This window comes from Ictidomys tridecemlineatus, chromosome 16 (genome assembly GCF_052094955.1).
Source record: "Ictidomys tridecemlineatus isolate mIctTri1 chromosome 16, mIctTri1.hap1, whole genome shotgun sequence".
Lineage (NCBI taxonomy): Eukaryota > Metazoa > Chordata > Mammalia > Rodentia > Sciuridae > Ictidomys > Ictidomys tridecemlineatus.
Window position 1 is genome coordinate 21,861,722 of NC_135492.1, and position 15,932 is coordinate 21,877,653.

General features: G+C 31.4%; 1 protein-coding gene across 1 annotated transcript in view; it reads left to right on the top strand.

Moving 5' to 3' along the window:
* Window positions 1–15,932, top strand: part of LOC144371495 (uncharacterized) — a 47,902-nt gene that overhangs the window by 23,310 nt on the left and 8,660 nt on the right. The window contains 1 exon segment of the mRNA XM_078033801.1: window positions 13,491–13,617. Within this exon segment, the coding sequence (XP_077889927.1) occupies window positions 13,491–13,617 (127 nt within the window).

The following is a 15,932-nucleotide window of genomic DNA, read 5'->3' on the forward strand; positions in this document are numbered from 1 at the left end:
AATTCTTACTTTAATTTTGAATTAGTCATTTAATAGTGTAATTTCTAGTAGCCTAATTTTTTAGTCTCCCTTATGCTCTTCCCCACCAACTTTTATGAAATTAATTTGATTATATTTAAAAATGCAAATACTTGATCAGCATCACACTCTACCGATTAATGAATTATTACAAGAGGAACATACTATATGACTACTATTTCTATTAAGAAATAGAACATTAATGATGCTACAGAGAACAGCTTCATGTCCTCTTGCTTTCACTATACACTCCAGTCACCCTAGTGGTAACTTCAACTTTTTTGTTTCAACTAGTTATTTTAAAGTATTATTCTTTAAACAAACAAACAAACAAACAAAAAACAAGTGGGACCATTTATTTATTTTATTAATTGTACAAGAAATGAGTAAAATATGTATCTATTTGTGTAGGAAACAAAATCTTACACCAATTATGCCTGAAGCTTTTTTGGTGGAGCAAATATGAGGGTGATTCAGGAGTCATAAAAAAGAGGGGTAGCTCAAAATGTCAGGGATGGAGCATTAAGTGTTCAATTATGAGAGGTTACCTGAGTTTAAGGATTGGTGGGATGGTTTGAAGAAAAAGAAAAAAAAAAGATTAGGTATGAGTTACTGAAGACAATCTGAGGGAGCTCAGACAGAACAGGTTCAGAAGTAGAGGACCAGCAGTTTTAAGTTGGATGAGCAGTGCCTGGAGAGGGATAAATTCGAAGTCTTGAAAGAAAATGAGAGTGACATTTCTGGTAAAGCTCTAAGAGCAGGAAGCCAGGTGTGTGGAATACTTGATTGATTACAGCATTATGGTTTTTAGGAATGTCCAAATATGAGGCCACTGGGGTAAGTATCTGGCTGCCAAAATATTCCCTGTCTTTTTCCCCATGGGATCAAACTCTTTTCTCATCTAATACACAGTTAGCAGTTTCTTCATCCTCCTTAGATTCATTCATTTAGTGAGTGGAAGATGGTGGCAGAAGCACTGTATTTTCATGATGAAAAAAGCAGTGACAGTAACCTGTTGGAAAATTCAGAATATTTTATTGTCCAAGAGTAGAACTGATGACTCATTGAGGTATACCTATGTAGGCAGTATAAAATCAATTTTCCACAAGGCTTGTAATTTCAGTCATTTTTTTTTTGCCATTCTATTTCATGTTCTCCTTCCTGATTGATATGCAATAGTAAATTTGCTTTTTTTGTAAACTTGTCTAAATAGTCATGATTTATACTCCTTTTTGTAAATTTACATAATGGTTTAATATTTCCTCTTTAATTAAGTGAATTTAGAAATATTTTGACTGAAACAATACTCTTTTGGTATGCCTTCTTTTCCTCACAAATATAAACCACTTTCATTCTGTCATCAACTTTTTGCTACATATGTACTTTGTAAGTATTTTCTCTCACTTTATATTTTAGCTTGAATACCTGAGTGTTCCTCATCTACAGTATTAAAAATTGGCCTTCACATACATAAATCCATGAAAATAAACAGGAAATGGTCTTAAAAATTGAGTAATATAGGTCACTTATATAGTTTCTCTTTTCACAGTATTCAAATAAGTACCATGCACATTCATTGTAAGAGGATGACCAAGGACAGGCAGAAAGTATAAATAGAGTATTAGTTGGAATAATCCAAAGCTCCATGTAATTGAAAGGGTTTACAGGGTTTCAAGAAAAAAATAAGACTTCCACTCTGTACACAGCTCTGTCCTCTGCTCTGCATCTGGAGACAATGTATTATGTCATAATTTAATCTATCATAGTCAATTTTGTGCATAATTAACCTGTCTTGCTATGTTCTCATGGATAAATGTCCCCTCTCTTCCTTCATCCACTGTGCATGAAATTTTATTTTTTGTGATTCTGTCAAATACTCTGTGCAAGAATAAAAATAAGCTCAATGGAGGATCTAACATCTACGTTGCTATAATTCTCAGATTCTATGAGGCTTGAATGTTGTAACTTGTTATGACAGCACCATTCCCTCTTGCGCTCGCTCTCTCGCTCTCTCTCTCTCTCTCCCTCTCTCTCTCTCTCTCTCTCTCTCTCTGTGTGTGTGTGTATAGTCTCTCTTTATTCTTTTGAAGGCTGTATTAGTACTATAAGAAGGGAAACATTTGTAACCACAGAAAAAATACTAATAGCCATTAAAAGCAGTAATGATTTTCTTCCAGAGTTTCTGAAGGAGTGTGTCTTTGCTAAAATTTGTTATTAATCCTCTATCCTGATAATAAAAACATCCATAACTATAAAAGAATGAGTTTCTATTATTTTAAGCTGTTATATTTGTGATTATTTCCTTTAGTAGCAATAGGAATCTAGGAATTTTTTGCAAGTTTAATTGACAATGTAACCAAACTGAATCCTCCTATAGTGGTAGGTATCAAATATAAATACTGGTTTTCCAGGTTGTTTATATATATTTGCAAGTTTAATTGAAAGCTGCCTAGCATATTTTCAGAAACAGAATGAGCTTGGTAAGGCAAATTCTTCAGTATTTCATTTATTTATTTATTTAAAATCTTAGCTGCTGTTTACTGCAGATGTTACTCTATCTTTTATATAACTTCTCATTACTTATTCTTTATAAAATATTTTGTTCAAAAATACTTTTTAATATATTTTATTTTTGCAGTTTTCAAAAGTGTAGGGCTGATTGTGACAAACTTTCTGAAAATGTTTTTATTTTTAAAAATTGGAGGAATTCTTTATTGCTTCTCTCATCTACTTAATTGAGAACAGAAAATTTACAGGTTCATGTTTCTTTCACTTCTTTCACTGAGTGGATGTATTTGTTTCTCTTTGGTGGTCTTGTTTTTTTTTGTTTGTTTGTTTGTTTTGTTTTGTTTCTGAATTGTAGATTTTTGAGATTCAAACCAACGTTTTTAATATGGTAAAAGTAAGGTATATACCAAGTAGCTTACTTGTGTCTCTTGCTATTTAATTTTGTTTTTTCCCAAAATGAGTTACAACAGAGCTAAAAAAGTAGATATTTTCAAGGTCACCATAAATGAAGTGTGTAAAAATAGAAAAAAAAATTAGACAAAATGGAAAAGTCAACAAAACATATGCACTTGGGCTTCTGACTAATTTGGTAGATTTCTCGCTGAATGTTATCTAAAGTGTGCTGTTATTGTGTACATAAAAATTTGAGAGTGAAGACTTAAATTCAGAATGGTCACATAGAAGTGTTTTTCATCTCTAATGTGTGTTAGAGTTTTTACCAGGGGTATTAAAGAATCTCTATACTCCTTATTGGGTAGTGTTTAGTGACTTTGAAATCGTTTATGAATTCACTTTCCTGAAAACTTTAAAATGCTGAGAAAAAGTATCTTGTAAAACATAAAACAATCATTATAAAAGTTCTGTTGTTTAAATGGTATCTCAACCTATAAATAGTGATATTAAAAATCTATACTTAGAAATATGTGCACATAGCAAAGAAAATTTACCAAAAACTACATACCTATTAATATTGCAGCCAAAATGTCACTAATAACATTTTATAATTTCTCAGTATTATCTATTAAATTCTGTATGTGGTGCATTATTGTCAAAGTTTTACCACACTGCCTAAATTTTGTAATATATTAGAAATCTTCTCTCCTTTTTTTTTTTTTTGGTACCATTGATTGAACCTAGGTACACTTAAGCACTGAGACGAATCCTGTGCTCCCATGCCCTTTTTATATTTTTATTAGAGATAGTGTTTTGCTGAGTGACTTAGAGCCTTGCTAAGTAGCAGAGGCACTATTTGTCCTTATGATCGTACTGCATCATCCACCCAAGTCACTGGAAGTATAGGTGTGTACCACCATGGCTAACATATATTAGCAACATTAAGATTGACACTTGTTTCTCTTTGTTTTATAATAACCTATGGTTATTTTGTACAAAAATTATGCAATGTATTTTGGGATGTATAATGTGTACATAAACATTTATAGTACTTGCACAAAGTGTACGAGAAAATAAATAGTCTGTGGTAAGGTTTTTATTTTGTATTTAGTAAACTCATATTGGCTCTAAGTAAATTGAAATGATAAGATGGGAGTTATAATTTTCTTAGCAACCAGTAAAAATAAAATATAGTGTCATTGAAATACTAGGAAAGAATAAGCTGAGTGGAATAATTATTTGTTTAAAATTATTGATGGCCCCACTCATCCTAATTGTCCAAAATAAGAAATAACTCAAATATTCTTGAATGTTGAAATGAACGATTTGTAGTGCATCTATAAAATACAAAAGCAGTCACCAATAAAAAGGAACACTTTACTAATGCACACATGATTATTGACTCTTACAGCAGCTGTATTTAAATTATATTGCATTATGACAGGCAAAATAAAATTATAGTTTTTATAATACATTACAGTAACATCATTCTGGGGAAAACAAAGTTGCATGTAAAAGAAATTTTTTTTTTTTGGGGGGAGCAATGATGTAAATACTTTGTGCTTAAAAGCAGTGAAGGTTTTTAACATTCTAATTTGTTAAAACTGTATAATGTATTTCTATGACATTCAAGATTTGTACATATGACCTCACTGAAAAATAAATATACAAGGAGGATGGCTGGCCTATGTTGTGAAATGGGTAGAAGCATAAAAAAATAAAAATGGCATACAATACACAGGTATTAAATCTGGGTAACTGGTAAAATATTTACTTTTTTAAGATGCATTTTACATTTATGTAATAAGACATTCCCATGCTAGTTATTAAGAACCTTTTTTCTCTTTGGGATAGTAGATGAAAAAACTTATTTAGACTTTACTGAGCAAGGCTGATACAAAATGTGTTTACTTTTGAGTAACTTCTGAATCTTTTCATAAATGCTTTATGTGGTTTTATATGTGCATCATACTTTAATAAAAATTTTAAAAGTTATGTTTCTGAAATAATTATGTTTCTCAGAATACTAGTAACAATTTATGATTTGGTATAAATCTCAAATTGGTTTTCTTTCTATTTAATATTTTATCATTCTCAAGCATTTATTCATGTTCTAACACTTGGACGTAACTTTATTTATTTATTTAATTCAGCAACCATTTGGTAAACATTATTTTTTATTCACTTTTTTCCACAGTACACAGGGTGGAAGTAAGTATCACCAAACACACACACACACACACACACACACACACACACACACACACACACCAGTGGATATATATATATATATATATATATATATATATATATATATATATATATATGAATATATATATATATATGAATATATATATTCATTCATTCACTGGTAAAATATTCACTTTGTGAATATACTTTTTTTCCTTTGAAATGACACCATACTATGTTATGAATTCTGTCATTGAACTTGCAATCCAAAAGCATAAGTTACATTTATTGCTAGGATTATTGGCATGCAGCACAACACATGGCTTAACACATTTTTAAAATAATTTTCTCCAATTAAATTATTTGATAAAATGATGTGGTTCATAATCAAGGCACTTAAAACTGTGCCTGGTGTATTTCCAGTAATTTTTAACTGAGTTGAATTGGCAAAATGAATATCAATGATCCGTGTATGCAAAGGATATCAATAATATAATATAGGCACTCTGGTTTGAATAATTGCCCAATAATAGTCCATATATTTACGGTTTATTTTCAAGGGTGTTTTATTTAGTGGAAACTTTACAAAAATAAATCATATTTGAAATTGTTTAGTTCATTGTACAGTATGTACTTGAAAAGAATTGTTGATACCTGGTGCTTCTGTTTGCCATGGGCTTCTGTCATAATGTGCTCACTCACCTCAAACATAAAGGAATAACACCAAGCATTTATCAACCATAATCTCCAGAACTTTGATTTAAAAATAAGATTTTTTATTTGTTAGTTGATTATCACAAGTATATTTCATAGCTTAAAAAAAAAAACAAAACACAAAAACAAAAAATACTGAGAAATTGGGTGGCCAGAGTAATGAGCACATATCTTATATGTCTTTGCAACTCATTCATCAAAAGATGTTAATTTAAAGTAGTAGTTTTTTGTTTTTACTACACATGATAATTTATTTCATATCTTTCAAAGACACACATGCCTGGGTTTCTCTCCAGGGATATGGATTACATTGTTTTAATGCAATATTTATTTATTTTTATTTTTGGAAATTAAGGAGCCCTTTAGGTGACTGTACATTTTAGCCAGAACTAGGAACCATTGGTTTATAGTTGAAATCACATTAGCTCTGTGTGGTTTTCTTGTGTGTTGTGTAGAGTTGCCCACTTCAGCCTTGCATGTGGGGGTATATAGAGAATAGATTTGCCATGTTGAAAAAAAATCAAAGAATTTTATATATATATGTCTTCAGTTGTTTAGTCAAACTAGTTGTGGAGGAAATATTTTTTTCAGTATACCTATCTTGTTCTCTTGCTTTCATGGTAAGAAACTCTTTAATTAAAAATAATATCTAGGGTTATTCTAGGTTAAAAATTATAAGTAGATATGAACACCAAAAAAAGAATAAACTAAGTTGAAGATACATTATGTGTTATGCACATTTTTACTATTATTTCATGATGAAAAGTAAAAATGAATCATTTAGCATTAATTTCAAAACATAGTCCAAATAGATTTACCCAAATTATTCCCTACTAAACACACACACACACACACACACACACACACACACACACACACATACACACCCACATGCACACAAACTTGAATGTTCTAAAAAGTGTTTGAATAGGAAAAAATAGTAAAGGATATGAGGCTTAAAAAATTGTGCTTCTATAACATAGGTGTAATTCTTCAGTTTCTTAATTCTTAGAACAATTTTTTATGATTTTTTTTGTGCTGGGAATTACACCCAGGGTCTTTTGCATTCAATTGAACTATATCAAGAGCCCTAGAAAAGTTTCATGATTATTGTGACCTGGGGAAAATCTGAATTCTTGAGGCAGGCTGTTGTGATTCTAAGTTTAAAACTTGAATAACCTTTTAGTACCTGTGGCATTGTAAAGTTTTATTAATTTAGAATAAACATAAAACTTATTCTCTGAAAAAAAAGAAAAAAGCATAAAATGCAAAAATATCTCCAGTTCCATATCCTTTCCTGTATCCCAGCAATTGTCAGTATTCTTTTATAACTGTCCTTATGAAGAGGCAGTATCTCTTTGCCAATATGTGAATTTAAAAATAGCTATTATATTACACCAAGTAGAAGAGAGAGAATATGCAAATGTACTGGTATTGTGCTTAGATCTAAAGTGTCTTGAATTCTTCCTGTTTTTGTCTTTGTAAACTTCATCATCTTAAGAAGAAGAAGCTCATATTAAGCTTATGAAGGAGAAGAGGTTATGTGAATGAGAATGAAAAGACCAGAGTGGACAGCCATCTCTCTTCCAGAAACAGGGTAACCATGTCAAGTAGCTGAGCTTACACTTGTAAAGTATCTGCTGAAATCAGAATAGCCCAGATAAACCCAGTCCAAATTTGCCTTGCTCATTAACTGCTCATTTGAATCATGAATTAGTTGGCTGGTAGTTTGTGATACTTAACAGCTTTGTAATACTTAATAGCTTAAATACATTTAATAGAAACAGAAAGCCAGAATTTACACATGCTAATTTCAAGTTAACTGCATAGATTTAGGCTTGGAAGAAGCACTGAATTTATTTTTCTTGATTTAATGTTGAAAGTCCTATAAAATTATATTGAGTAATGCCAAAATTCATGTAGACATGAAAATGTTATTAGTACATTAACTCACAGCATACTCTGCAACAAATATAAACCAGACAACCATAGCTGGATTACTAGGATGAAGGTCCAATGAGAAAACAAACAAAAAAAATTGATTTTTTTGTTCACAACTAAATTTCAGTTTCAAGGTTTTGACAGATATCAAGACATGAGAATACTTTTCCCTGGATTTTTATCATCCTTTGTTTTCTGTCTAATATATGAAAAGGCTACTGACCTTAACAGTTTTCAGTTTGGAAGAATGGCCTGCCTCAGGCAACTCTCACCTTATAGCACACTCCTGGGTCTAAAAATACCATTTCTTTCTCATTTGGTTTAAAGGAGAAATATTGTTAAAGAAGACACATTTCCTCACCTCTGATAAGAAAGAAGGGTTTTAGTCATTCAATTATCTGCAGTCCAGGGAATCACAGCATATCAGATATACACTTGTGATGTGACAGCCATTTGACACATGTGGCTAATGAGTTCTTGGAATGTGGTTGATCTTCATTGAGAAGTATTAGAAGTGGAAAGAAGTGTGAGATTTGAAAAAATTAATGAAAAATACATGAAGTTAGCAAACAATTTTCATTGTTTCTATATTGGAATGATAAAATTATGAATATTTGGGTTAAAATATAAAAAAATTACTTGGAAATTATAATCATGATTTTATTATATAATGTAATGTTTAATTATTTTATAACTTAAATTATTATAAAGTACCAATTATTTGTAATAACCTATAGGTTCTAAGAATTTATAGGAATTTATTTATACATTCTTATAATTATTTATTTATTTTTTGTTTTCCTTACAAACCCTAAAAGTTCAGTTACACGTATATTTATCATTTTATTTCTTCCAACTATGATGCTGTAGAAGATTGTCTACTTTTTATAAAATCTAGTTGCTTCAAAATTTCTGAACATGAGCTGGGCATGTTGTTGAATACCTGTAATGCTGGTGCATCAGGATACTAAAGAAAGTTAATCATAAGCTTAAGGACAGCCTCAAACACTTAGTGAGATTCTGGCAAAAAAATAAATAAATAAATACATTTTGAAAACAACTGGAGATGTTCCTCAGTAATGCATCCCTGGGGTCTATCTCTGGAACAAAAACAAACAAAAAGCCTTATTTAGCCAGAGTATGAAGGTTATGAAATCCAAAAATGTAAAGTAATTCTCGCTCTATTATTTGCATTTGTGAATCAGTCATTGGTATTACTGTCATTGATAATTGATATAAAATTATATTCAACATTAAATACTTATGTCCCCTTTTATGGCCAGGTATTCTTGCACATAGAAAGCTCTGTCTGAGAAGGAGTATAATTAACATTTTGTTATTTTTGGGTCCTACAGCCTGAATTGAAATTATTCACCTTGCACTCAGAGGCATAGGGGTCCAAGCATGGTATTTTTTTCTATTCAGGTAAAAATTATAAAATAAAAATTATTGAGGTGATAATTATTGAATCAGAGGGAAAAACAAAGAATAGAGGTAAGTCTTCAAAATCTGGGAAACAATTTATCTCTGTCTCAGGCAAATCTCTTGATACACCTCCAGGTTTTTGGATGCATGAATGGCTCTGTAATGGACCCTTTCCTTCTGACTTTCAGGGTCTAGAGTATTTAAAAATAAGAAGTCTTCAGGGCTGGGCATTATAAAATAAAAACAAATGGGCTGAGTAAAAGTATTCAAAACTAATTGTGAGAACTGCACTTTCCTGAGGTCACCTTTGTAATATTTTAACCCTAGTCTAAATTTGATAGAGCTCAATATACTGCCATGTCTGTCCCATGGGGTTGACAGTCAGGATTCTACTTTTTGTCCTCTGTATGGTGACCTCTGTCTGGCCTGAAACCAGCTCTGTACTTTCTTACCTACACCCCTTCAGAGTGGTTGTTAAATACAGGATCAGGACATGAGAATTTTGACTCATATAAATAATTCATATTTGAGAGGAGTTGTGGTCCAAGGAGTTTTCATTTTCTCTTTTTTTATCAGGGGGCACCCACTTTTTTAGATGCATCTTCCAATGTAGGCAAGCATGATTTTCCTAAATGCCATATTTTCTCTGCTGTATATTATGAAGTATTGTTCCCTGGAACATTTCAAATTACACAGAGTTTTAATTCATCTTTTCTCTTAGCTTTGTATGGAATTTTAAAAAGTGAGTGAGTGTGTGTGTGTGTGTGTGTGTGTGTGTGTGTGTGTGCATTTGTGTGGTTGTACTTTTACATGAGAGGAACGTGTGGTTATAACTTGAAACTCTTTTAAAAAGTATTTGTACCTAATGTCAGGTGTGAAGATGCAAGTTCATAATCTCAGCATTTTAATAGGCTGAAGTGAGAGAATTAATATATTGAGAATAAAAAATATAAAGGAGAGGTGAATGTTTCTCAGTGTGTAGGCACTGCTGAATTTAATCCTTGATATTAAAATTAAAAAAATCTTTAAACTTTTGTTTATTTGTCTTTCGTAAGCATAGACAGCAAGTTTAGGTCTCCCTTAAGAAAGTTTAGAATATGATGTCTCTTCAGTATCTGCCTTGTCTTTGAGTTGCTCTGGGGTAAAAATTACATGAAGCTGACTCAAGGTCTCATCAGGTTCCATGTTTGTTGAATTTCCTAGAGAATGCTAACCTGTGTGTAATCCTCTCTTCCTACAGAGCAGCTTTTGGTCAGAGAATGGAACACCTTGTTGGACTAGCTGGATACTCTAGATACTCTAGAGATTACAGGAATATCCTTTATAGGTTTCATCTAAATACTTCAGATATTGGAATATTAATATTATTTTCCCCAAATGTTAGGTTCAGCTCCCCAGAAACACATTACTGCTCAGATCTATTGATTCTGTAACTGAAAAGAAAGGGAAATTTGATTTTTATCCTCCTTTTTCTTTCTCATGCAGGGAAGATTGAGTATAAGGGGCCAGAATTTGAAATGAGAATAAGCTGTAGCAAGAATTTAGAAAAAACAACATCCTAGTGTTTTTGTGCACACGTCTTCAAGGAAAAACTCAGTATATGCTAATTGGAAGACATAATGTAATACCTCAAGTTTGGGGTGGTAACTAAATATTTAAATAAATAGGATGGTGGATTTAGCATGTCTCACTTAGTCTAATATTTTTATTACCTATAAAATGCAATTTATCACTAATATTTGAAAGATTAAGAAAAGTTGCCAAAGAGAAAATATACAGGCAAATTTCAAATAAAATTATACTCAAACTAAGGTAATTTTTTGAGCCTGAAAAAGAACATCATTGAAGGTTAAGTAAGATCTTAGTTGTATCTGTGGCTATAATTTTCTTTGCTGTGGAGCTATTTCTAGAATGTCAGATTGGAAAAAAATTAAGAGATAGGTAATAAGTAGCTTTTGTTTTTTTAAATCTACTTTGCAATACTTCAAATTCATCAAATATAAGATATGGATGCATCCAAAATCTTAGGCTGTCAAGTTTTTCTTTTTAGAAGAAATAGCAAATAAATAAGGTGAAATGAAAATGGACCAAAGAAAGTTAGAGCATTCATATTTTTCTGGGCATATTGTAACATGCCAGAAATCACAACAACCTGGAGGTTGAAGAAGAAAGATCAAAGCTGAAGCTTAGTGTAGCAACTTAGTGAGAGACTATCTCAAAAAATAAAAATAAAAGGCCTAGAATATATCTTAGTTGTAGAACACCCCTGTACCAAAAAAAATCAAAATTCCAAATGAAGTATCCTTTTCCCTGAAGCCAATGAATACTTAGGAGTTTTAAGAAAATTCTGTGTATGTTGGTTTGGGCTGCCATGAGATGGCTCAGTATTCTAAGGGTTTCATATAAAGGAAATTATCTAAAGAATATCAACTTGTTTTTTTTTTAAACAAATATTTTGTTCTTACCACTGAATGTAAAAGTGTTCAATTAAATATTATTTTATGTAAAACAATGGGAATATTCAGAATGAGTATCTGAATCAGCATATTTAAAATAGTTAGGATCTTCTAAATCACATTGGGAAAGGGCTCTTCTATGGCACTACATAAAAATTGGAGGTAATATCTTCAACCACTTATTTCTTAAAATGGCCTATATAGTGTCCCATTTTTCTCTGACTTTTTTTATATTCTATGCAAGGTTTCAATTGTCAACTTTCATATTTATATAATTTATCTCAAGCTGGTATACATAACTGTGTTATTTTTTTATCAGAATAAATTACTTGAGTGAGTAAATGTAGAGTCCCCTAATTTATAGGAAATTGATTATAAATATGAATATCGTTCTATTCTGGGGCTTGAAACTGGCACTTCATTTAGTAAAATTTGATAGGAGCGAACACCAAACTTTTGGGATCTGTACTAGATGGTATCAGAACTGAATTATTGGACTACTAGTTGTTGAAATATTGGTTGTTGAGCAAATTTACACATTTGGTATCAAAAGTAGTTGCAGAGTCAGAAACGGTGGCACAAACCTGTAATTATAGTGATGTGGAAAGATAAGGTAGTAAGAAAGTAAATATGATTCAAGACTCAGTAATTCAGAGACCCTAAGCAACATTGTAAGCCCATTTATCACAATAAAAAAAACAAAACTTCTTGAAATGCATTTCAGGGGTAGAGTGCCCCTGGATTAAATCTCTAAATTAAAAAAAAAAAAAAAAAGAAAAACATGCTGCTTCAGAAAAAAGACATCACAGATCAGAATGTTAAACTAACTTCATGTATGTGTTTGTTCACTAGTGATAATTGAGACCCTGGTAAAAGGAGTATTTCCAAGCTGTCAGAGAGGCATTTAGGGTACAAGAACCATTCAGAATTTTTTTTTAACTGCTTATTATTCTCTCACTTTCTACTTTGAAATGAGCCAAGTGAGGATAGAGTTTCACAGTGAGAGTGGTTTTACAAATCTGGGAATGGTAAACCTGATATGTCTGTTTCCTTATGAACTGAGAGAGTAACAGTCTATTCACTTAATTTGCTTTTTTATTTTTATATTTTGTTATAACTTTGTGCCATGTGATTCAAGTTCACCCAAGTACCTAAGTGTTTTGTAATAGTTTGATAGTTAAAAATTTTATTCTTTTGTATTAGAAGTGAGTTGTGATTTTGTAAAAGTAATTCTTTTAAATACAGTATAGATTTATGTTTTATTTAAATAATGAGAAGATAGACAACTTTGGTGATAAACATTCAAATAATTATGTGGACTGTTGAAAGTTTTGGTGTGTCTTTAGTGATCTCTTATGTCTTCTATACACTAAGGTGACCACTGTCATATGAGTATAGTTATTACTTACAATTTTGCTATGCATATTTAAAGTATCATTGATTTGTTTCATTGTGCTTCTTTTGAATATTCAATAACTAATTGCAACTATTATTTATCCTTTGGAATTTTGTTGGATTTTTTTCCACTTTTTTTGCTTCATTGATTTTCTTTACATGTGCTGCTTCCTGGGTTTTATTATAACAAAATTATCCACCAATTTTAATTCTTAAATTAAATTATTCAGGCTGAGGATATAGCTCAGTTGGTAGAGTGCTTGCCTTTCATGCAAAAGACCTTGGGATCAATCCCAGGCACCACAAAAAACGTATCTTATTGAATGGTTGATATCACTACCATTTGTGAAACCCACCTCTTTTAACTCTCATTAAAATTTGTATGAAATTAAATACTATGTCATTAATCTTATGATTTATGTATTATGTATTTCTTCATTTTTATTTCAGGAACCATTGACATTAAGGGATGTGGTCATTGAATTTTCTGAAGAGGAATGGAAATTCCTGGACTCTTCTCAGCAGACTTTATATGGAGATGTGATGTTAGAGATCTATAAAAACCTACTCTTTATTGGTAAGCCTAAATTTCATTCAGAATTTTTAATTCAAAACCAATATTTATTTTTCTAACTTTATACAGTATCTTATGATAGATTTTATTCTGCATTAAAAAGTTTGTTTCTTGTTTTTAGTACAAAGATTGGGAATTTGTTTATGTAGAAAAGGAAATATTAAAGATTTTTTTTTCTTTTTATGTTTAACTTATCTTTTCTAAGTAGTGCTCACAATGTAGAGAATGAAAATGGTTTCAAAGTATTTTAGAGTTTTTGTCTAGAAAAAAAATGTTTAAGAAAATAATTTTATAGACTCTTATAGGATATTTTCTCTTTCTTTTTATTCCTAATAAGGGTAACATTAAAAAGACTTCTTTAGTTTCCAAGAAAATAACAAAACGTGACATATTACATCAAAAAATATTGATGTCTCTATGTAATCTTTGGTCACCATTTGATCTCCAATGAAATAACCTTGGGATTTGAAGAGAAAAGTGACAGTAGACATATCAAATTGGGTAGAAATCAATGAAGCAAAGATTACAGATAAAAGGTCCAAAATTAAAGAGGAATTCACATTTAAAAATGTTAATTGATAAGCTAAAATCTGACAGAAAATATTTTTTCAAGCCTAGGTTTGTTTCAGTTGCAATCATTAAAGAGCATTTCATTCTCTCCATTTACCATGCATATCAATTATTTAAGCTCCTTTGCTCCTTCTTGTTCTTCAGTGATCTCCCTACATTTAAATTAACATATTGTAGGAAAATCAAAAGAAGAGGGGCTGGGGATGTGGCTTAAGTGGTAGCATGATTTCCTGCAGCCTGGGTTCGATCCTCAGCACCACATACAACAAAGATGTTGTGTCTGCCGGAAAAAAAATATTAAAATTCTCTCCCTCTCCCTCTCCCTCTCCTTCTCCCTCTCCCTCTCCTCCCCTCTCTCCCTCTCTACCTCTCTCCCTCTCTCCCTCTCTCCATCTCTCCCTTTCTCTCCCTCTCCCTCTCTCCCTCTCCCTGTCTCTCTTTAAAAAAAAGAAAATCAAAAGAAGACACAGACAAGAGACAGGAAATGTGACATAGTACAGAGAGGCCAAACTGCCAAGCTTTATTTATATCAACAGGTTAATTTAGGTCATTGGCATCACTAGTACATACTGTTTATTTTATTACTAGGCAAGTTACAAACTTAGCAACATTATGCAGCTTATTTCTCAGTTATATACTAAGTTGCAAAGTGCAGTGTTAGGAGTTTTGTGTAGCTCTCAAGAAATTCCATTTTATAAACTTACTGTTTTGTGGACAGGTTTAGGCTCAGTGAAACATTGTGCTTGTAAAAAACAGAGTTTCTTTATTCCAAGAAGTTGTGTGCCAGAGATTATGTTTGAGGCTGATAACATTCTAGTGCAGAACCTTTTCAAGCATGGCACTGCCATAGCAGCTTGACATTGCACATGTATTTAATTACTTGACTAGTTCCTAGGGAAAATTGAAGGGAATTCTAAGGCAGGGAAACAAAGTACTGTTACCCTTGGGAGTTTTCTCACCAGAGGAATGCTTCTCTGCATATTTCCACAGTCAGAATCCCTACAAATTATTCCACAATGACTGTGAGGATATGCATAACCTGGCATTTATTTGCATTTGGGGGGTCCCTAGAAAATCTGCTCATTTCCAAATATCTCTAGGTTAAACCATTGTAAGATATTAATATTACAGGAGAGTGTCTTTAATATAATTTAAATATTTATTTATTCAAATTTTTCTCATCAGAACTTTATATGAATGCTTATATTGAATATTCTGTGAAGTTTTTCTGCCATGTAATGAATAGCAGTATTTCACAATACCTGCTCCTAGTGGTTATGTAAGTATAGCTGATCAATGTGGTTCAAAGAAGAATTTTCAGGGCTAGGGCTGTAGTTTAGTGGCAGAAGGCTTGCCTCACACATCTTTAGCACTACCTAAAAATAAATGAATAAAATAAATGCATTCTATCCATCTATAGCTACAAAAAAATTAAAGGAAAGATTTATATTATAATACAATTATTCATATTATTGTAGGCAACATTTCTCTAATTCTTGTATCTTTCTTGAATCTCACTCTTTAGAAAGCTTTAGTGTTCATTATGTTTTATCACATTAGTGATACTGTTTTTGTTTTTATATCTATATGTAATAATTAAATAGAAATTATTATGACTTGTCACTTTAGGACAACATTAGGTAAAATTAAACTGCACGTGACCCATCTGCTAATTCTCAATCAAGTTTTCTATGCTTTTACTTACATGTATAAATATTTCCTCTGTTTTATATATAATTGTATATAGT